The 22,784-nt window shown below is 39.7% G+C and overlaps 1 protein-coding gene across 1 annotated transcript; it reads right to left on the bottom strand.

Annotated features, from left to right (window-relative positions):
* Nucleotides 1-13,897: 13,897 nt before the first annotated feature.
* dhrs13b.2 (dehydrogenase/reductase (SDR family) member 13b.2) lies at nt 13,898-19,848 on the bottom strand. The gene is made up of 9 exons (XM_085370812.1): nt 19,818-19,848; nt 19,484-19,626; nt 19,189-19,362; nt 18,842-19,117; nt 18,364-18,693; nt 15,874-16,221; nt 15,708-15,797; nt 15,554-15,573; nt 13,898-15,442 (listed from the first exon to the last, which is right to left on the bottom strand). The coding sequence occupies exons 2-9, from the start codon at nt 19,527-19,529 to the stop codon at nt 15,428-15,430; spliced, it is 1,299 nt and encodes a 432-aa protein (XP_085226938.1). The 5' UTR covers nt 19,530-19,626; nt 19,818-19,848; the 3' UTR covers nt 13,898-15,427.
* Between the last annotated feature and the right edge of the window lie 2,936 nt (nt 19,849-22,784).

The raw sequence follows: 22,784 nt of genomic DNA, 5'->3' as shown, positions 1-22,784 counted from the left end.
TAAAAAATATTACATTTTTTAATCATATAAATGTCACGCACCTGTCATAGATGTCCGCATTTATTTCAGTTTATCTTACATCTGCTTCAAAAGTCCAACAGTTTTCCTTGTTAGATTTGGACAGCCATGTAACATCTGCCAGTTTGTCACATTAATCCCCCAGCCTATCGAAATCATGCAGCTACCTTTAAATAAATCACTCTTCGTCCTAGTCCCTTTCACTGAGCACACACCTTCCAACTTGTCCGTAATCTCAAACTCTATCCCATGTACAAAGATGATTAACTTCACTGTATCAGAGACATCGTGGCTCTTCTCTGGAAAGTGTTGTTTCACAGCTGAAGCTCTAGATTTCCCACAGTGTCCTCGATCTGTTTTGTTATGCTTTCACACACTCTGAAATGCTTTTTTTTTCACAGGGCATATAAGCACTTACATAGTCCACCAAACACTCTTACACAAACACTTGATAAATTCCTTCTCAGAGAATGGCTTACTGTTCTTTGCCATTTTATGGGAAATCACAAAGTTCAATCATTATTATTGAACTTTGATTTTGCCATTATTTATCATTTCTAGTCTTTTGGTTTCTTAGAGTTCTGTCTTCTACTTTCTATCTCTGTGTTCCATAGTTGCTCTCTCTCCCCTGTCAGCTGTATCTATGGGCAGAAATCTGTGCCATCAGAAACTGAATTTGAATAAGTTAAATTTGAATTTGAATTGCTCAGATTGAATCTGAATTGTAACTTGAATAAATGCTTTTGAAAACTGAATTTGAATTAGTCTAATTTGAAATTGAATTTATGGTTTGAAAATGATCATCACTAAATTGAAATTGAATTTTATATTTTGAAAATGAATTGATTTGCTTTGAAACTGCATTTTATCCTTTAAAAATTCAGCTCTCGAATAATTTCAGTTTCACTTCTCACCATTCAGTTTCAGTTCTACAATTCAATTTCAGTTCCAAAATTCAGTTTTTTGGAACTTACATCCGGTTCCGGTTCAAGCGCAGATTAATAGAACTACGTTTTACTAGCGGACCGAAAGTGTTACTGACGGGAATCTACAGCGTCTTGAGCTGAATTAAGACTTCAGAAGTCATTCGTCATGTCGAATGACCAGCGGATAAACTCTCAGGTTGGTAATAAATGTATTACATGTATAAGAACAAGCGTTATGTTAACAAATGATAGCCGTAAGGTAACTTTTATGCTTATTGTAGCTGTTAGCTAAAAACGCTAATTTAGCGTAGTTTGCCCTGAATTCAGCTTTGACAACAAATATGATCGACTGTTTCTAGTAGAATTCCAAAGTTGTCATCTTGTACCCTCTCAGAGTACCCCCTCTGTATGCTTGCAGAGACCCCTACAGTAGGGAAACATGCAAAACAGTGTCCAAACCTTTTGTATTTTAGCTTTACACAGCATCCCAACTCTTTAGCTAACTTAATAACTTTAGCTAAAGTGAATAGTTAGTCTAATTCATTAGTGCAGCATTACTGGATCACCTCTGTTTGAAGTGATATAATATGATATACAACTATCACTGAAACTTTGTAAATAAGCAAACAACACTACTCATTCTCTAAACGTTTGGCCACAGCTGTAGATTACACTATCAGTGCTTGTTCACTCTTGACAATAATTACATTTCAAAATTTACTTTGTGCATTTACAGGTAAACAATATCTAATATTTTATCTAAATGACTGCTTTGTCTTTGAAAAGGGTGAAGACCCTGAGGCCGGTGACAGTCCAGTTCTACTCTAAGTACATCCTTACGGTGGCTCACAGGACAAGGCCACATTCCTGTCCTGCCAGAAGAGAAGAGAAACTTCAGTCTTCATGCAGTTCAACCACACCTGTCATATTCCATATGACAGGGGTCTCAAACTCCAGTCCTCAAGGGCCAGTGTCATGCAACTTTTCCATGCCCTCGAGGACTGGAGTTTGAGACCCCTGCCGTATGGTGTTCATGCTGTTTTCTACCCCACAGTTACAGCATGTCTGACTGCCTGTTCAGCATATGCAAAAATATATGATGAGTTTAAGCATATGATGACTAAGGCCTTCCATTATGGTGTTTGTCATCACATGTCACAGACATCTGGATGATCATTTGGAATAAACTAAAAACTTGTTACTTCATCTTTTATCTTTATTATTATCATTGTTCTTATTTTACATTTTTCACTGTTAGGCATTGGGTTTATTTGTAGTAGTCCTTTCCAACTTCTTTCCCTCTTCCATGTTACTGTGTCAGCTTGTCAGCATCTATTTGGGTTTGGAAGTGGAACAGAAAGTAAGGAAATCCAAAGTGCCATTAAAACCAGGAGAGGTTCTTATATTTCAGAAGAAGGGATTAATTCAAAAGAAATGACCTCAATGCCATATTTTATTTAGGCACCCTAGAGAGCACTTTGCAAAATAACACATTCTTATAATTTCACCCTCAGATGAGCCAAGCTACAACTGTCAGGGAAGGTGATGTAGGTACAGAGCATATGAGAGTGGTTAAGTTAATGTCTCTTGTCTAGATGAAGGCACAAGAGGGATCAATGGCAAGGCGTAGAGATTCAGTATCTTCAGTCTTCAGTGGACACTCCATTTCTGGCACAAAACACCTGTAAAAGATGGTCGATTTAGGAGGTGACCCGACAACTTCAGCCTGTCAAACATAGTAATGGAGCAGTATGCTTTAAAAAAAGAAAAAATCTAATTAAGCATGCACTCAGTACCCTAAGAATTATTATGGTAGTTAAACACAGTGATAGTTGTATATCATATTATATCACTTCAAACAGAGGTGATCCAGTAATGCTGCACTAATGAATAAGACTAACTATTCACTTTAGCTAAAGTTATTAAGTTAGCTAAAGAGTTGGGATGCTGTGTAAGACATAAATAAAGCTAAAATACAAAAGGTTTGGACACTGTTTTGCATGTTTCCCTACTGTAGGGGTCTCTGCAAGCATACAGAGGGGGTACTCTGAGAGGGTACAAGATGACAACTTTGGAATTCTACTAGAAACAGTCGATCATATTTGTTGTCAAAGCTGAATCCAGGGCAAACTACGCTAAATTAGCGTTTTTAGCTAACAGCTACAATAAGCATAAAAGTTACCTTACGGCTATCATATGTTAACATGACGCTTGTTCTCATACATGTAATACATTTATTACCAACCTGAGAGTTTATCCGCTGGTCATTCGACATGACGAATGACTTCTGAAGTCTTAATTCAGCTCAAGACGCTGTAGATTCCCGTCAGTAACACTTTCGGTCCGCTAGTAAAACGTAGTTCTATTAATCTGCGCTTGAACCGGAACCGGATGTAAGTTCCAAAACTGAAACTGAATGGTGAGAAGTGAAACTGAAATTATTCGAGAGCTGAATTTTTAAAGGATAAAATGCAGTTTCAAAGCAAATCAATTCATTTTCAAAATATAAAATTCAATTTCAATTTAGTGATGATCATTTTCAAACCATAAATTCAATTTCAAATTAGACTAATTCAAATTCAGTTTTCAAAAGCATTTATTCAAGTTACAATTCAGATTCAATCTGAGCAATTCAAATTCAAATTTAACTTATTCAAATTCAGTTTCTGATGGCACCGATTTCTGCCCATACTATGCCCTTATCAAGTCTATGTCTCTGTGTTTCCTGTTTTACTTTGAAAGTCCGTGTCTCACGATAATGTATCTGGCTTTGCTTCCCTTGTCTCATTAGCCCTGATTTGTCCCAGCTGTGGTTCCCTCCTGTCTCCCATTCCCTGATTGCTCCCTCTGTGTATTTAAGCCATGTGTTTTCTTTGGTCTGTGTTGTGATCTCCTTCGTCCTATGCTGTGTGTTCGGTTGTCTTACGTGTGTAAGTTTATTTTTTGTTTTCAGTTTTGTTACATTTGAGTTCATGTTTTTGCCTCAAACTGTCTGCACATTGGATCCACCATTACTGGTTGCACACAGCTCATGACAAAAGCATGTCTATTTCATGCTTTGAAGAGGAAAAGTGTGAAATGGACGCAGTGGAACGGCGTTAAAATCTTCTGGTGCTGTATGGTTTCTGATGGGGGGGGGGATGTAAGTAGGAAGACTGATTAGACATCCACATGCAGAGAGCTTACATTTATTACATTTCCCTGGGCATGCAAAGGATTGTATATGCAATGATAACAAATGCAACTTTCATAGCTTTTTTTGGTGGGGATTGTTCAGCTTTAAAAGCCAAAAGCCCATACACAAGATAAACAGGAAAGAGCAGAGTAATGACAAACATGAGAGGAAGTGAAGAAATCCTGAACAAACATGTCAGTGGCAGAAAACACTGATTTACTGGTTCATGACAAGACTTGCGTTGTTTCTAATTAACCAAAACACAAGTGTTGCAAAAGAATACTCCTACTCGCCAATTTTCACCCCCAAAATGCACACATACACACGGTACACACACTCTGCTCTGTCGTCTACAAATGGGCTAATTCATGATGAGTTTTATCAGGGCTCCAGAGAGCCAATAAATTCAGGAGTGTGTTGTCTTTACACCATGCGTATGTCAGACGCACACATGCAAACAGAATATTATGTCCCTTCTTGCTGTTTCAGTCTGGGAATCCATCATCCTGACCTTTTGTGCATTGTGGAACTGTGCGCAAAGCGTGTGGTGTGCGCAAAGCGTGTGGTGTGCGCAAGCGTGTGGTGTGCGCAAAGCGTGTGGTGTGCGCAAAGCGTGTGGTGTGCGCAAGCGTGTGGTGTGCGCAAGCGTGTGGTGTGCGCAAGCGTGTGGTGCCAGTTTCAGCTGGGTTTACAGTGTGGTTAGTACATGCTGCATTACCACAAAGTATTTTTTTCTCCCCTCTGATCCTCCGTGCCTTCAGGTCTTTAACTCAGCCGTCTGAATGGGTCCGCACTGAATACCACCTACTCGTAAAATCAGCTGCGGAAGCCTGCCTCTAAATTATAGTGTAAAGCATGTGGAGAGATGCAGTTTGGAAAAGGGGAACACCATCTTTCAAACCTGTCTCGAAGAGGCTTTTTTAGAGCGTCAGTTTTCCAGCTGACAAAGCTTCTTTGATAACCTAATCATAGAAATGCTGGGTTTAAGGAGGTTTCCAAGTCCTGGAAACTTTATGTTGTAGATATCCTCATGTCTGAGCTTGGCTGTTCACATACAAATACAGGACTTACTCTTGGATAAGCGATGAAGTGGGGTTTTTTTTTTTAGTTTGTGGTTTTTTTTTTTTTTTTTTTTGTTTTTTTTTTTTTTTTTTATTATTCCACTTTTTAGAGGAGACCTGAGATTCTGTAGAAGGTTTTCAGCTGGACAGGAAATGCCTTTGACTAGACCATTAAAAATCATGACATCTGCCATTCTTGAATTCATGAATAGTCGTTAGTTTAACATTAAACTGAGGACAAATTAAATTTTTTCTATAAACGGCTACACTGAATCATTTGACAGCTTTCATTTTTAAATTTATTTTTTATTTTTTACATATTCAGCTTTTTGCCACACCACAATGAGGACAATACAGAAGACTCATTTATTCTCAGCTTCTAATTAGCATAATTCACACAACCTGTTATCTGGATGTTTTAAATCTTCCAAGGGCAAGAGGACAGCTGACTGACAACAGCTGTGCAACTGAAGAGGTTTCACTTCTTGACAAGTTTGCAGTAATGGGGATGTTAGTGTAACTGCAATTATGTTTTCATACAAAATACCTTCAAACTAGTTTTTAATTCTAGTCTGTAGTTTTCTCTTAATTACAGTGCATGATGAACCATTAATGTAAATGTACAGTTCAGTTTCCTCAAGAACAACACCAAGCGCCACAGCCTATGGAGAATTCTGGTTCACTCATTATTTCATTACTTTTACTGTTCCTACATGTTCATGTTTTGTTTTGTTTTGTTTTTTTTGGGGGGGGGGGGGGTAAAAACAACAATGCTTTTCAAGTACTTGGGGACTGGATGACCTATAAAACCAGACCAAGTGGGTATCTGCAGTCTTTGGTCCTGTGGCTTCAGTTTTCAACTTATTCTGACTCACAAGTTGTTGCAAACTGACTCTTGGCCAAGACCTTTGGCTTCACATTGTAACGGCTACAGTACGCCTTAACTTTTACAAGTATAGGTCCGACTTTGGGAAATTAAACTGAAACTGCACCAGATTTGAGTCAAACTACACTTTGGGTTGGAGCTTGTTTGATTACCACCACCCTATATGCATCCTAAAGCAGATTCTCAAGGCTAAAGCGGTATCCCTGTGTGTCAGATAATGAGATAATGATGTTAAGGGCCTTGCATTACAATCCCAGTGAACACTTCAACATAAATGGTTCAGAAACTAAATCTAGCTTCTTAAAAATTATTTTATATTATTATGTTGTCAGTTAGAACAAATGGTATAAATGGTCCCTAGGCATTAGAAGGGATGGCATACAATCTCACTGTTATGCAGATGATACCCAGCTCTTTTTCTCTTTTGAAGCCAGAAGACACACACCAAAAAGCAGGACTGTCTTAAAGACCTGAATGACCTCTAACTTCCCGCTTCTAAATTCAGATAAAACTTGGGTTATTGTAGTCAGCTCTAAAAACATTTAGAAATATGGTACTATATCTAACCAGATACTCTGGATGGCATTACCTTGGCCTCCCATGACACTGAGGAATCCTGGAGTATTTTTTTGATTAGGGATATTGTCCTTCAATGCACATATTAAACAAAAGGAGATCAAACGGACCCAAAGTCCAGGAAGGCCACCAGCCGGCACAACCAGAGCACACCTCTAGCAGCACAAGGTAACCCAAGCCCGCCTCTGTTAAGCTGAAATGCATCTTGGATAATCATTTCTACATAATTAACTATCAAGTGTGTATGATTAGTGTTCATTAGCTTGCAGAGAGAAAAAAGAGACTGCAAACTTTTTGTATGGCAAAAAACCCTACAGGTCAAATTGAAACAAGTCATCCAATTTTGTCTGTGCTTTGTCTTTTGTCCTTAAGCGCTTTTTTTTTTTTTTTTTTTTTTTTTTTTTTTTATAAATATAAACGTACAAGGAATATGGCATAATGCTAGCAAAATGTGTCTTACTCGAGAGTTGTGGGCACATATATTTTCTTCTTGAGGAGATGCTAATTTCATCCAAGCATGAAAAAGATTGAATGTCTCCCCAGAGAGAAGGAACTGTGAGGCTCAGAGTTCAGCTTTCAAAGGATGACGGCCAAAATGAGTACCAACCTGTTGCTATGCTGACCACACACCACAACAAACACAACACTTTACAAAGCATCTATCATCTGACTCAAAACTTTTCCCAGCTCCATGAAACCCTGGCCTACCCTCAGAGTGCTATACCTTCTTGGCCCTAGAGCTAGGCCCTAGCTGGCCCTAGGTTCTTACATGGCGGCGCGGCAGTAGCACGCAGAGGCCACTCCGGAGCCCAAGTGGTGCTGCATTATCGAGACCATCCTGAGTGGCTGCATCACTGTCTGGTTTGGGAACTGTGCCATAGCAGACCGCAAGACCCTACAGCGGATAGTGGGAACAGCAGAGAAGATCATCGGGGTCTCTCTCCCCTCTATTGAGGACATCTACACCACACGCTGCATTCGCAAAGCCACCAGCATTGTGGCTGATCGGACACACCCCTCTCACACACTCTTCACACTCCTGCCATCTGGAAAAAGGTACCGAAGCATTCGGGCACACACATCCAGACTGTGCAACAGCTTTTTTCCACAAGCCATCCGTCTCCTCAGCAAAAAGGGACTGACTGACACACACACACACACACACACTATCACTCAGCTTAACTCAACTACCTCAAAACATTGAGACTGGACTGACTAATCAACACAAGTGCAAACACACTGACCTACACCACCAAACCATCGTACACACCAACCTGTAAATGCTCTTTTGCACAATATTATTACTGGACTTTTTGCACTAACTTCTGCACTTCCTAATTTTTGCTGCTACACTAAGGAATGTTTACTGTTCCTCCACTACCTCAACTCACCATCACAAAACCTTATTATTATGTTACGTTGTGGGGTTTTTGTTTGTTTGTTTTTTTTGTCACACTGTCACTTGCTGCTCTTGTTTGCACATTTGCACGTGCACTTTGTCTGCTGTCTGATAACAAAAAAAGTCATCCTTAGATAGTTGTTTCGCCTCACTGTGTACTGTTAAACTGTATATGGTTGAAGTGACAATAAAGCCGACTTGACTTGACTTGACTTGAGCTGGAAGCAAGTGTTACACAGGTATGGCACACAATGAAGACATTTAAAACTCATGTAGTAGGTTGCAGATGGGGATCAGATAACATAAACTGTGTCACACTCTAATCACTGAAGGTCGCTCTCATTTACAGTTCTTCCCCTCCAGTTTCCATGCAAACACAAACAGATGGAGAAGTTTAAAAATACAAAGTGCCAGATGTGATTAACATGACCGATTCTCTTTTAATCACGTCCCATTTTGCTCCCCATTAAGTCGTCAGTTCTTATCGCTGCCCAGTTACAACATAAATTGTATCTTTTGTTTTGGTTTGTTTTTGTTTTTGTTTTTTTTGTTTTTTACTATACAGATCTAAAAAGGTTTTCCTAAAAACAAAACCAAGCGTTCCCCTGTGAGCGGATCCTAGCTATTTTCTTCCTACATGTTCATGACACTGACTGCATAGCTATCCAGTGACACATCCCCATTTTATGATCTAACTTAAACATAGGGTTTGAGGCATGTCATACAAATCATATTTCACTCTCTTGCGCAACCGTGATGTTTCAACATGAAAACTTGAAGCATCCATAGCTCCTGGCTGATAGTACCCCATTGTCAGCCAGGCCAGGTACTGCAAGCAATGAGCTCATGCTCTCCAGGCTGCTGCATGTTGGGGTTTTTTTTTTTCGTTGTTTGTTTTTTTTCCCTACGTGCTGAGATTCCATGCACCCTGACCTCACCAGAGAAACTGGCAGGGCACAGAGTTAAGTCTGAACATAAACTGCACGAGTCAGGTTCTGTCAGTGAGAACCGTGACGGCAATTAGCTGCTTTGCTTTTCCAAACACCCTACATGTTAGAAATCTGACTGATGTGTCACAACAGCTTTGGAGAGGAGAGCCAGACAGCCAGGCTGCCGTTAGAGCTGTTTATTATTTCACCATCACAGGAGGAGTGCTCTGAGAGCTCTGAGCTGAACTCAAGAAGCACGTGGAAGAAAGGCAAAGGAAGAAATCCAAAGTAACTGTGGGGAGAAAAGAACCAAAGCCGCCGCACAGAGATTAAAGCCCAAACAGTAAAGTAATATCCACATGATCTCTAAACACACTCAGACACTGATTTTCTACTCGATATTCCCAGATCTTCATTATGTGTGCCGTGAAGAGTGTAGCCAGCAGCTGACATGAATTTGCCTATGAGTTTAAGATACCAGTTTTTCTTTGGAGACACAGCAGGATCAGTACAGTCTGTACGGATAGGACACCATTAATAAAACACCTTCCATGGACTATGACAACAACAACAACAAAAACTCAACATGTGGTCCTGAAGAGAAAAACACCGGTTCAAAGGTACTGGCTAAGCCTGTGCCACCTACCATGCTGTATGGTAATTACATTGTGTGCTGTATGTTATGGTTCTCATTCATTATTGACATCAGAGATTAAATTAAATTAAATTCATAGAAATTACATCATCAAAGCAGACATGAGGCTGAGTGACAGTTCAGTGTTTTACCAGTTTACCTACAATATAATGTAGCTATTACAGCAATTTGCAGTTTCTGTGGCACCCACTGACTTTAACAACACTTGAATGTGATAATCATTTTTTACTGTGTTTCCAGTGTTTTTAAAGAAAGTAATGGAGGGAGGCGTAAGAGATCAGTGATCAGTGTGTCTTGTGATCTTACTGGTTCACAGTTTGCAGTTAACTCAAACTGTTAAAAACATGCAATGAAATCCACACAGAATATGGAGATAGATAGATAGATAGATAGATAGATAGATAGATAGATAGATAGATAGATAGATAGATAGATAGATAGATAGATAGATAAAAAATTGGCCATATTATATTTACATTACCACAGTGAGATTATTTTTTGTCTCATGAACAACATTAGCTAATTGTTATTTACTAACTAATCTTGAAATGACTCTTCAGTACAGAAATGAAGCCCAACTATCATGTTTTACAGTCCGGTGGTCTCAGCCTCAGATACTCAACTAATCAAAGTGATGTCATGACAAAAATGAATGACCAACAAAACATTTTTCTCCTTCATTTCTGTCACACAAAGCTGTATGAAACGTTTCTCGCGGTCAGTATCATGGTTGCTAGGCAACCTGAACAGCGCGACGAAGGCTAGACCGTCCCATTTCACAAGCCTCTCACTTCCGCACTTCTCGTACGTATAGTACGCATCGTACGTAGTGCGCGTACTTCAAGCGTGCAGACCCTGAATTGGGGCACAGCCATAGAGAGGTGAGGCTGAGATGGCGTGAACATATGAATACTGAACAAAGCATGTTGAAGATGGAGCTGCCAGACAGGAAAAAAGTCAAGTTTTTGGATCTACTACTATCTACTACTGAGCATTTATGGGTATTTACAGCCACAGCCTTTCTCCTCTTTCACTTTCTTCGGGATTCAGTTACTGCAGAATATTTTTTCATGACAGGGGACTCCAGCCAGTTTTGCATATTTGTACAAATTTTAATATTTGACTTCTCCACAGTCGGGTCTGTCTTTTCTTTCCCAGTGACTTGTACCAACAAGTCCACAGACATAAGATCACAGATAAGCATTGAAACAACAGAGAAGAATAGTGTTAGATCAACATTAAATCATCTTCAGCCTCCTGCCTTACGGTGAGTTAATTGTTCCCTGTACTTTTACAACATCCAGGGATCAGAGAGTGTGTGTGGTTCAGTATATCAACAGTGAAATCAGGCCCCATCCAGCACCGGCCTCAGCTTGCTGCCTGTCTCTGCAAACTGGATTATCATCTTAAGATCTGTGACTGGATAAAGTTGCAGTAATTACACAGAACTAGGCCATCATGGAATTTCACAAATGTCATGCTCATCTTTTTCTATGGAATGATAATCTGTAACTGATATAGCCGTTGATGATGTTGTAAGTGCTGATGTCGTTTTAACTGAAATTACACAACTAGCATGTTGTACATTTCTTTGGCCAATAAATGGAGGTTACCAGCAGAGCTTCCACTGCAATTGTAGACCTCACTTCAAACTTGAGCACACAGCCAGACACACACAGCTCCTCTAGAGCTAGATTTGATGATAGATATTGATAAAGACCCAAGATTTCTGTCATTTTAACCATTTTTTAAACTTGTTTACTGTCAGCTACATATTCCTGCTCTTTGGCCTTTATCTTTGAAGAGAGGCCAACGCTACATCCATTATCCATGATTTATATGAGAATATTCTATATTGAGATAATCTTCCACGACACACCTGATCATTGCTCGTGGCACACCTATGTGCTGTGGCACAATGGTTGGGAAACGCTGTATTATATTATACATTTCTTACATAAAGTGGCAAAAAATTAAGGTTTGATGCCATGTATATTCTTTACAATCCCTGTTTTGACTGGTGTGAAAAAAGTATTTTGAAAGTGTCTTTTTCACTTGAGTGATAAATCAAGTTTGGTTGGCTGTTGGTTGTGGTCATGACACAGACTAGCAGACTCTCACACCTGTGAACAGACAGAATACATCTCACAAGGAGACAACTGATAAAATCAGAATGGAGAAGGTAGGAGCAGGATTTATGTGAACTGTGGTTTTACTTTAAAAACACTGCAGCACTGATAACGTTTTGTTTTTGTTTGTTTTTTTCAAACATGACGTATATGTCTAAGCATATCATCCCTCTTATCATGAAATCTTGATGGTATCTGGTCATCATTTATCCTGAGATTGATAGCCTTTGTCTGGTTTGTCTGTAATTTTTAATGGCTGTGTTTTTGCTCTGCTCTTGTTTGTCACATGGCATTACTTCAAAGAATATGAAAAGTGAAGTCTGTTATATTTTTTTTAATTAATTTTCTTTCCTTTCCTCCCTTTTGCCTGTGGCACATCTTAGACAGCTTTAAATTTGCTTTAATGTGTTTGTCTCTCCTAAACATTTGTGATCAAACCCTGGGCCACACACACACACACACACTTTTATCCCTTAGGGCACCAGAGGCAGGCATCAAAACGGATGTGATAACACCATTATTCTTCTGAAATTCTTTTTAAAAGGAGAGCGACAAATGGGTTATTTCACACAACTCTTCTCCTCAGTCCTGCAGTTCATGAATGTCCATTTAAACAACACTGTGCCATGAAACAGACTTTAACAATATAGATGATTTCTCACTAATTGAACTTTACTTACAAATATAGCTACATCTTTCTCATGTAGTTGTTAAGACTTTTTTTTTCCTATACCTGACATACTGTATTTTCCACACTATGTCATGGCGAAGTGTATGCCAACCAGATGTGGGCCAGGTCTGGCAATGATGGCACTATTTATGTTCCTATTTTCTTATTTTAGTTAGAAGACCCAAATGCCATGTTGCAATAGTATACTGCTATGATAGACAACATTTCAAATGCAGGTTTGACAGGTTTGTGAGTGTACACTTTATCCAAAACCTAGTCACCTACTCATGCTTATCACTGGGTGGCTGTAGCTCAGGAGGTAGAGCTGGTCACCTACTGATCGGAAGGTTAGTAGTGCGATTCCTGGCTCCTCCAGTCTGCAAGAGTGTGAATGTGTATGAATATACAGGGTGGGCCATTTATATGGATACACCGTAATAACATGGGAATGGTTGGTGATATTAAAGTCCTGTTTGTGGCACATTAGTATATGTGAGGGAGCAAACTCCTCAAGATGGGTGTTGACCATGGTGGCCATTTAGAAGTCGGCCATCTTGGATACAACTTTTGTTTTTTCAATAGGAAGAGGGCCATGTGACACATCAAACTTATTGGTAATGTCACAAGAAAAACAATGGTGTGCTTGGTTTCAAAAATTAATGCACAAGTCATGTATTTTATAAAGGAAGGGCTCAGAGACCCCAATTGGGCTCCCATGAGCAAGATGAAAGCAGGAGATTCATGTCACAAGTTGGGATGTGGCATGTGTGTGTTTAAGTCAACAATATGTTACACTGCAAATAAAAAGTCAATTCTCATTTCACACATACAACATTCTGCTCATACAACTGAAAAGCAGAGGAACTTAGACATTAATAGTAAAGTTGTTGGTTTTTTTTAAATAAACATGAAGACAACTTTTCTAAAGCAAAGCTATAAGATCTGTAAGGTAAGTATGAGAGGAACATTGAAACGCATCTACAAAACAATCACATAAATAAGCAAAAGTTAGATTTTCCCACAAAAGAATTTAGCAATTGCCCTCTCTTGTTCTTTCTTTTAAAAATTCTTTTAAAATGTGTTTAATTACATTTTTAAGAATACATTTGGGTTCAATCCAAAAGTCTCAGCTGCAAAATGATGCAAAAACAGATACACAAATGTAAAAATTGTTTTCTGCAACAGAGTTAATCTGGTTTTCATAAACTATGATTGAACAAGTAAGAAAGCCAACATAGAAAGTTGAAAAACTGTCTATTTGCATTACAAGACTGCAGCAACTATTTAGCATTCAGCAGCACACATCAACCTGAGGAATCTGATGAAACACCCTCATTGTTGAGTTAGTGAGTGCTCCAAGTCCAAAATATTCAGAAAATACATTTTAATTCCAAAACATTTTATTATTTAACCATGTGCTGCCAAGATAGTGCAAAAATGTTTCATAATATAAACTCCAAGTTAGTGGTCGTCATTCTCATTTATTCCCATTATTCAACAGGTTTTCAGCAGTAGAATCGCTACAGATACGCAGTTATTCCAAGTGCCTGGTACACTTTTCTTGTAAATAACAAACACTCCAGTTATCTTCAGTGTTTTTAATCAAAACTATTCTGTAATTCCACAAAATCGAACAAAACATTTTCATTTCTTTATCGGAGCATGGATTTGATTTGTTTGTTTGAAAAAAAAACACACACCTGAAGATCATGAACGTGTTCAAATTTGTTCAGAAAGCCTTTCTCTGCAGCACTTTAAGTGGTCTAAAACACCACAAGGCACCTTCAAAATGTGATTGCTGCATTATGAACATTGAGTGGTTGCTCCAGCTGTTCTTTACCACCCCTGATCCCAATTGATAAAATGGGTTTCGTTAAAACCAGTCTCTAAAAAGCAGTTCAGACCAAGCAACAGTCCTTCAAGAGTAAAAAAAATAAAAATAAAAAAGCTGCAGTTCCACTATTGGCCAATTAAGGTTTGCTAAAAAAAACAAATCAATCCCCATAGATTTCCATGTTAAAAAGCATGTTTACAGACTGGTATAGGAAAGTCTCCTCTATGGATAGTTTCGACCTTTCCTTCTCTTAATGTCATGTAATGTGTGATATTTTTCTATAACTCATCTATTTGGACACAAGTAAGGTTTAAGTTAGGGATGTTATATTTGTAATATAATTGTCCGACAAATAATATAACCTGCTGTGTAGTTTGGCATGTTCAAAAAGTTTGTAAAAATACTGGAATTTCACTCTCCAGAACTGAAGCCCCCATTTAGCAGATACTTAATTTAATGAATATTGCTTGCTAACCAAGTTAGCTAGCTAATATCTACAATCTACCCCCATCATCAAATATTGTCTCTTACTGCTCCTAAAAGACAGCCTGGTATCGTCCAAAATCCCAAGGCTTAACCTTCAAAGTGAGGAATCCAGAAACTACTGGGTGAGATCACTGTGGCTACATCCATCTTTTACATACAGTCTGTGGGTTGCGCCAAACAACTTTAAGCCTGATAATAATAGGCTTAAGGTGTCTCTTAGTGGATGATGATTCACATGAATAAACATGTGAATATAGCCATTGCCTAGCAGCAGTGCTGTCCTGCTAATTTGTTGTTCCTGGGGTAAAAGAAAAGGCATTTAGATTAATATTATAGTAAGAAGAAAACAGGAAAATGAATAGGACTCTCTCAGGATTCTAATAAACACAAGAACACACTGATAGCCAAGCAAACCCAGTTAATTACAAATAGGAGGAAATGCAAAGCAGGGGCGGACTTAGGTTGTATGGACGTGGTTTACTACAAAACAATCAGACTTTCAGAGTCCATGAAATTAAACTTAAATCAGTGCAACACAAAAACAATCAGTTTCACAGAAACCCAAATACACCTAAAAACTAAAATCAAGCATTTCAGCATTTCTAAAATTTAAAAAAAAAGATGGGGGGGTGCTGCTGTTCTCACTGATGGGTGTGATGCTCTGCTCAGGCCATCAGCGCTGCTCAGTATGGCTTCTTCTGCTCGTGACAGGCACAAAAACACACACATCATTGAAAACAAAGGTAATTAAATATCATTGTGACTGGTGTCATTACATCAAATGCATTTTTTAAATAATATAATCTTACCTCTACTGCCCTTTTCCTTACTGTGGAGAAAATAAATGAGAATTACTCTTTAGGACATCAACACCTCATGTAGCTCCACAAACAGCTAACACATGTAAGCTGTATATGTTTCCAGGAAGCGCTGGTGGGTTTGCGGCCTGTTTATATCACTCACCTGAGTGCAGGTAGCGCAGCATTACAAACAGGATGACCAACAGGATTACAATCAAACCAAGAACAATGTTAAACATCCAGCTCCCTGGCTCTGAAACAGATAACACACATGAGACTCTGCTGCTCCCTACTGATAGTTTACAGTATTACACTGAGACGTCTCTCACCTTCCACATTCAGAATGAAGCTCTTTTTGATGGGCACTTTCAGGGAGTGATGAGAGACACTGCAAGTAAACTGTTTGCCAGACTGCCTGAGCGAAGCCTTGAGGTAGAAGAAAGCTGACAGCGAGTAGGTCCTGTCCTGGTTATGTTTGTGGCTGGACAGTAGGATGTTATCCAGTACCTTGGGCAGAGGAGCACCAACCCTCTGGCCTGATGCTGCCGGGTCCTGCTCGTACCAAACTATCTCCACATCCAGGGGGTAATAGCTGTTTGCCTCACACACAACTTTCTGCTCCTGGCCCTCCTGCAGTGAGAAGGTGGGTCCCACATTGAGGGAGACACGAGGAGGCTCTTAGGAGAGAAAGAATGGAAAATGTAAAAAGTTATCCCAAATGTATGAATCCACAGCTTCTGTGTTCTAAGTGATGGAAACATTAAAAAAATCACACGTGAATTTCATTAACCATCATGGAGGGATGGATGGATAATTGTTATTAATCTCTGTCTCTCTTCCACAGCATGTCGTCTATCCTGTCTTCCTTCCCTCACCCCAACCGGTTGCAGCAAATGGCCGCCCCTCCCTGAGCCTGGTTCTGCAGGAGGTTTCTTCCTGTTAAAAGGGAGTTCTTCCTCCCCACTGTCACCAAGTGCAGCTTGAACTGACTGTTGCTGTGAATATAACTGACACAGGAAGCCACTGCTTTAATTTCAAGCTAACAATATAACAAATGAATGAGAACAATGTGTAACTCAGCTGGAGTTAGAGAAGAATAACTCAGTGATTATATGTAGTAGTAGCCAAGAGGTGTGGTCTCTGTGAAGGAGCAATGAAGGATAAACTGGGGGGGCTGGATAGCTGTCATAGGGCCGTCATAAGGAAAAGTGTTTGTGATCCCTGATGATCATTTGAATTGGAGACATTTGAAATTTCAGAATATTTGTAAAAGTTGACAGTAAGACACAACTTACTGAGCCACATAGAGCCCACTTTGATCTTAAGCGAGCTGGACCAGTTAAATTACCATTTCTATCAGTGTAAATGAGTTTAACTAATTTCAACAATACATCTCTGTTGTTCTACATGAGACATACAACATACTGCTGTAATAAACTACATTAATCTGTTAGCGCAACTTTTTTGGCTTAAGTTTTTTTTTTTTTTAAAGTGTAACATTACAGAAAACTCTGGTAGCTCCTTACCTGTAGTGCCCTATAATTATAAGGCAGAAAGTTAAATTTCCTATTTTTATTATTTATTTTACTCTAGAAGCATTGTTTTGTTTTTTAAAAAAGCTGACATTTCTAGAGCAGACAGTAAAAATACAGTAACTTTTCTGTCATTTAATTTTTTATTTGCTATTTTATTGTTGTAGCATGAATGGCTATGGGGGAGTTCTCGCAGAGCAGGTCAGCCACTAATCAGAAGGTCGGTGGTTCAATCCCAGGCTGCCTCCTGGCTGCATGCCAAATATCCTTGGGCAAGATATTAACCCCATGTATGCCTACTGGTGGTGGTCAGAGACTGTGTCCGGCAGCTGTTCTCTGTCAGTGCGCCCCAGGGCAGCTGTGGCTACAATGTAGCTTGCTATCACCAGTGTGTGAATGTGTGTGTGAATGGGTGAATGACTGAATGTAGTGTAAAGCGCTTTGGGGTCCTTAGGACTAGAAAAGCGCTATACAAATGCAGGCCATTTACCATTTATCAGCAGGATAACTATAACATTTATAAAAATACAGTTTTAACTGTATTTTTTAAAACTTCTTCTTCAAAGCTCTTCTTCACATTTCCAGTGGCCGATTAGAGTCTTTGCCTAGCTGACCTTATGTCAAACAACGCTAGGCAATGTTTGGATGAAGTCAGGACCTAGAAGGGCAGGTAATATGCTGCCTGAGCATGAAGCACTGAAAGGAGCTGGTGGTGTCAGCTGTGAAGAGCATGAAATGAAAGTAGATGAAATCTCAGCTGAGGCTCATTAAAAGTTCTCAGGGTCCACTGTCCATTCAAGTGCCCATTATCCCTAACTAAAGGGAACCCATTAAACTAATTTCCAGCCCCATTTGTTTCATTCTTGCTGTACAGTAGAGCAGCTTTACATGATGCACAGTTCAAAATAATCTTGATTTAACTGGGTCTTGAAATTGCTCTTCAGCGCTAACTCCTCCCCCTTTACACCAAGTTTCTTCTGATTGGTTGGACCTTATGAACAAAAGATTAAAAGAGTGGATGGGTTGGGCTTCTCTCCTTACAACCACATTAGGGATATCCACTCTCACTGACTTCATACAGATCTAAAAGTAGAAAAACTGTTTAAAGTCTAGATATGGATACTTGTTATGAAAATCTGAAAATCTGACCATGTTTAATATGGAACAGTATGACAGAAAAACTAAAAAAAAAAAACAGAATCAGTCCCCTTTATAATCCATTTTTCAGTTTAACTAATGTAACAGGCAGAATTAGTATTAGTACTTTGTGTCATCTGATTTCCTCACCTTCGATGTGCAGATTTATGTCCACATTGCCAAACAGTGGATTCACTGACACTGAACAAATGTAGGTCCCTTCACTGCTCATCTTAGACAGGGGGAGGGTGTAGGTGGCATCGCCAGTCGCCAGAGCCTTCAGCCCAACGCCGCTCCCCTGGGTGTGCCCGGTGCGGCTGGTGTAGCTGAAGAGTTTATTCCTCTCTCCCCGGTGCTGCCAGTGCCACTCCACAGTGATGTTGGCACCCTTGTGGTCAACGTCAAACTGGCAGTGGAGCTTTTGCTGGGACATCAGGCCTGCTTTCACTGAAGGAGTCTTTGTTTTGATGACCATGGCGACTGTGGAAACAGATCTGGTGACTGTCTGCACAAATTTCTCAAAACAAGTGGCCCACCATGTCCCATAACTACACATGCATCATCAACAATAAGTATCATATGATAGATATAATTTTCTGATTCTGAAATCCTCATATGGTGAGTTTACCTGTGGTGGTGAGAACCTCTCTGTCAGGGATGGGGGGCCATTTGCGGTAGTCCTGCTCTCCTGGGGGAGGCTGGTCAGAGGGGTGCCTGAGGAAACCAGTGACTGTAAAGAGGCCCCTGCTGTGTCTGAGGGTACAGAGGAACCAGCGGTTGTACTCTAGGGCGCCCATGACAGGCCAGCGGACATAAATGCCCTCTGTGCTGTATCTGCGTAGCTCACACTCCAGCTGCTCTTCCTCCACCCCCTCCACATACCGCCTCAGGTCCAACTTTGATCCTAGAATAGGACACATGCAGTCAAATCAAATGTCTTTCAGCCTTCTCCTCATGCAGCCTGCAGTAACTCACCAGTGATTAATAAAGTGATGGCGTTTGGGTTAACAGGAGCATCTTCTTTCTGACCAAATTGCAGCATAGCCTCTCTGTGGATGAGTCGAGTCTCAGTGTGCCCCTCATTATTAGTAAACACATGTTCGTCAGTGAACTGACAGGGCAGCCACGGGTTCTGGATACTCCACACACCTAAATCACACAGACATATGCACAAAATCATCATTAAGCATATGATTCCATTCATGCAGTCGAGTGTAGCGTCCACACTAGCTCTAAAAACGCGGTGACAAAGCCTTGCACAATAACTCACCTGCACTTAGATACAAGTAAATAAGGATATTTAAGATTAAACCCATGATTCTTCATTGGTGACCCCGCAGAAAATCCCCTTTAGTTCGGTTGCCACTCGAAGTTTCTCCGGATACTTTCACTTTCATTTTCAAGGAAAAAAAACTGGCTTTGCAGACGCTCCGATCACGTGACAAGCAGCACACAAAGTAAGAGGGAAAATATGAAATTATAATAATATTCGCCGTTAAATTGCACTAGTTTCAACGTTAGATTGTTAAAACCCCTAGTTATTGTTTTGTTTAGTAGTAATCTGGCTGTGTCCAGTGCGCACTACTGTGTGACAAGTTACTCACAAAATATCCATAATCATGCCCACAGTTGTATTTCTACAGAGGTTTCTCCACACGTCTCAACGAGTCAACTGTAGGTTATGCTTCCATTTTTTTTACGCCATCAAACTCGTAGTACTGCCTTTGACCTGAGGTGTTGCTGTGAGTGCACCAGAGCACATCCACAGCCACAGCACAGGAAGGTTTTTTTTTTTGTTTGTTTTGGTTTTGTTTGTTTTGTTTTTTTTTACAAAAATTTTTATTCATGAACAATAGCACAAGAAACAGACAAGAAACTTAGAGTATTCATCAAATAAAAATCATGTGTAAAAACTGTGTGTTTAAGAAGCTAAAACAAAGTTATAAACTATCAGAAAGCAGTAACTTGTCTCAAATTAATTTAAAATGGCCAGGTAAAGCAACTTCTGTATTTATTTTTATTTAATGTTAATAACTGTACAATACTCTGTTTTTGGTAACTATTGTCCATGATGTAAATATGTAAAAAAAAATGTGCATGCTTCTGTTCTGTGTCCTGTGTGTCCTATTTGTTTGTATACAGTATGTGTTTTTCTTGCTGCTGTTACAACCAAATTTCCCCTTCTGGGACAATTAAAGGATTATTCTATTCTATTCTATTCTAAAGTAAGGGCTTTCCTATCACTTGCAAGTTTTAGCAATTTACTCAAGAATTTAAATTCATTAAGCAATCAGTTTTTCACTGTTTGGTTTTAAAATATTTACATTTGTGGATACAGTATTCCCTGACAACAACAGAGTCCAAACAAATATCCCATACTTGATTGCTTTATTGAATCCCAGTGGACTGTAACTAGCTCCATTTCATAAAGAGATTGCAATAATGTGGAAATAGTGTGGAAAAAGCAGAAGATCCAGACTTCAATATCATCTTCACAGAATACTCAGGTGGTCGTATCCAAGTTAAACCAGTTTAAATTGGTTTAACTTGGATAATAACTTGAAATTTCTGAATTTCATCTCCTTGTTACCTGAACTTAACTGAATTAATCTTAACTGAATTGTGACAGTTACAGGATCCTGTTCAGGGAGGGTGCTGTCCTAGCTCCACTAGTTACTGAAACATTACTATTAGGGGTTGCATCCTTCTTCCATATGGTCTTCCAGTGCTTCCACCAAATGTTGCCTTGGTGGGCCATTGTCATATGGTTTCCCTGCCATTGAGAGGGAACTGTAATAATGTAATAATGTAATAAACCAGCTGTACTCCACTGAACCATTCATGGTTCAGTGGAGTACAGCTGGTTTATTCTCCTGCCTTCTATCTCTCTGGTATACATCTGGCCATGGTTGTGATTCTTTGCTTGGCAGTTTCCAAGCCACTTCTGTACTTCTTAGACACTCCTTTCTGCAGCTCTGTGGAGGGCTAACTTCCCTCCACACTGCCCTGATTTTGGCCGCCTTCTCCATGGAGGGCACTGCTTCTTGTGGTTGTTCATCTTTTAGCAAAGCATCTCAGTGATCACTGCTGCTGTGGTTTAGACCAGCTGGTTGGTTTCAGTTTGTCTGTAACGCTGCATTCACATCTTTTAGTAGTCCTTCAAAGATTACTTTGAAAGTTGAACGTTATAGACTTGATAATCAGCCGCAGCTTAGCCACAATCTTCTCTCTCTAGCACTCAACACCTTCATCGAATTAGTTGTACTTGGGGCTTGGTTCCAATATGGGATGAGGGTGATAATATCTCCCCCCTGACGTGATGTCCTGGCCCTGTCGTTGCCATAGCATTTGTGTTGTACATCATCGATCTCCAATTGGGATAGCAGTTGCTTCTTCAGAATGTTGGAGCACCTAAGCTAAGTTGTTTCGCTTTCAGTTTACAACCTCTTCTGTTCCATGTGAGAGGATTTTCTCTAAGGCAGGAGAAATTATCTCCAAGAAAAGAAACAGACTCGGCCATCACACAGTGGAACAAATTCTCTTCCTAAACAAAAACCAAACAGGATAACCTTAAATGCATCATGTTTTTATTTTACAAGTTAATAAGCATTTTCCTTTTTCAGAACAGATAAAAAATGAGCTTAGAGTCCAGGACCAGCTCAAAGAAGAGAGGGTCAACTTTGAAAAAAGGACATCAGAATATCTTGTAGAGGCTAGCACGCTGTTTCAATGTAGAGACAGACTTAAAACAGTGGAGGCACTAGAAGAGAAATTAAAAGCTGAAATTAAAACATGGCAAAAAAAAGCAGAGGATTTTGAAGAGCAAAAGGACAGGGTCATTATGGAAAAAAACACATTGATAATGAAAAATAATGAACTGTCAGATTTTCTTTTGGGAAAGGACTTGGACAATAACAAACTAGTAAAAGAGTTAAAAGAAAAACAAGAGGAAGTAGAAAGTCAGACAAAGGAAGCCTCAAAGCAGCTTTCTAACACACCTGGAGAAAGTCCTGCAGATGAAAAATGAACAAATAGCCAAACTTGAAATTGAGAGGCGGGAATCCTTCAATATAATGACATACAATGTGAAAACTGAAGATGGACTGATATTAAGGAGAAATCGGAGGAGTTTACTGTACACTCAAAAGACAATGGGACCATCGGAAGGACAGTGTGATGACAACAACACACCACCTGAACCAACAGGTGGTGTGTTGTTTTACATGCATGGATGTGAGCCACGTTAAAACAAAGAAGCTTGCTCACTACTATTGATGTTTTATTAAAAACATGACAGCGGCTGCCCAGTCTTTCACCGATTTACGAAGGCCCGGCCAAATGAACCTAGAGCTGACCAGCTTGACCGAGGCCCCGATGCCTGGATGAGAGAGGGCGTGTACGGAGTCGAAAACGCGACGACGCCACGAAAGGGGAACTACAGGGCGTGGACGGCTGGTGGAAACATCGCACAGCCCACCGTTCCACACGGGTCTGTCCTCCAGTAGGGGAGACCGGGGATAGTTGTAACGTGGGTCAGTTGTAACACTTCCAATTTCTCCAATCAGGGCTAA

Source organism: Diplotaxodon limnothrissa, linkage group LG14 (genome assembly GCF_057381915.1).
Source record: "Diplotaxodon limnothrissa isolate DT_005_m linkage group LG14, D_limnothrissa_male_GT1.1, whole genome shotgun sequence".
In the NCBI taxonomy this organism is placed as follows: Eukaryota; Metazoa; Chordata; class Actinopteri; order Cichliformes; family Cichlidae; genus Diplotaxodon; species Diplotaxodon limnothrissa.
This window is presented reverse-complemented; position numbering and strand designations above follow the sequence as displayed.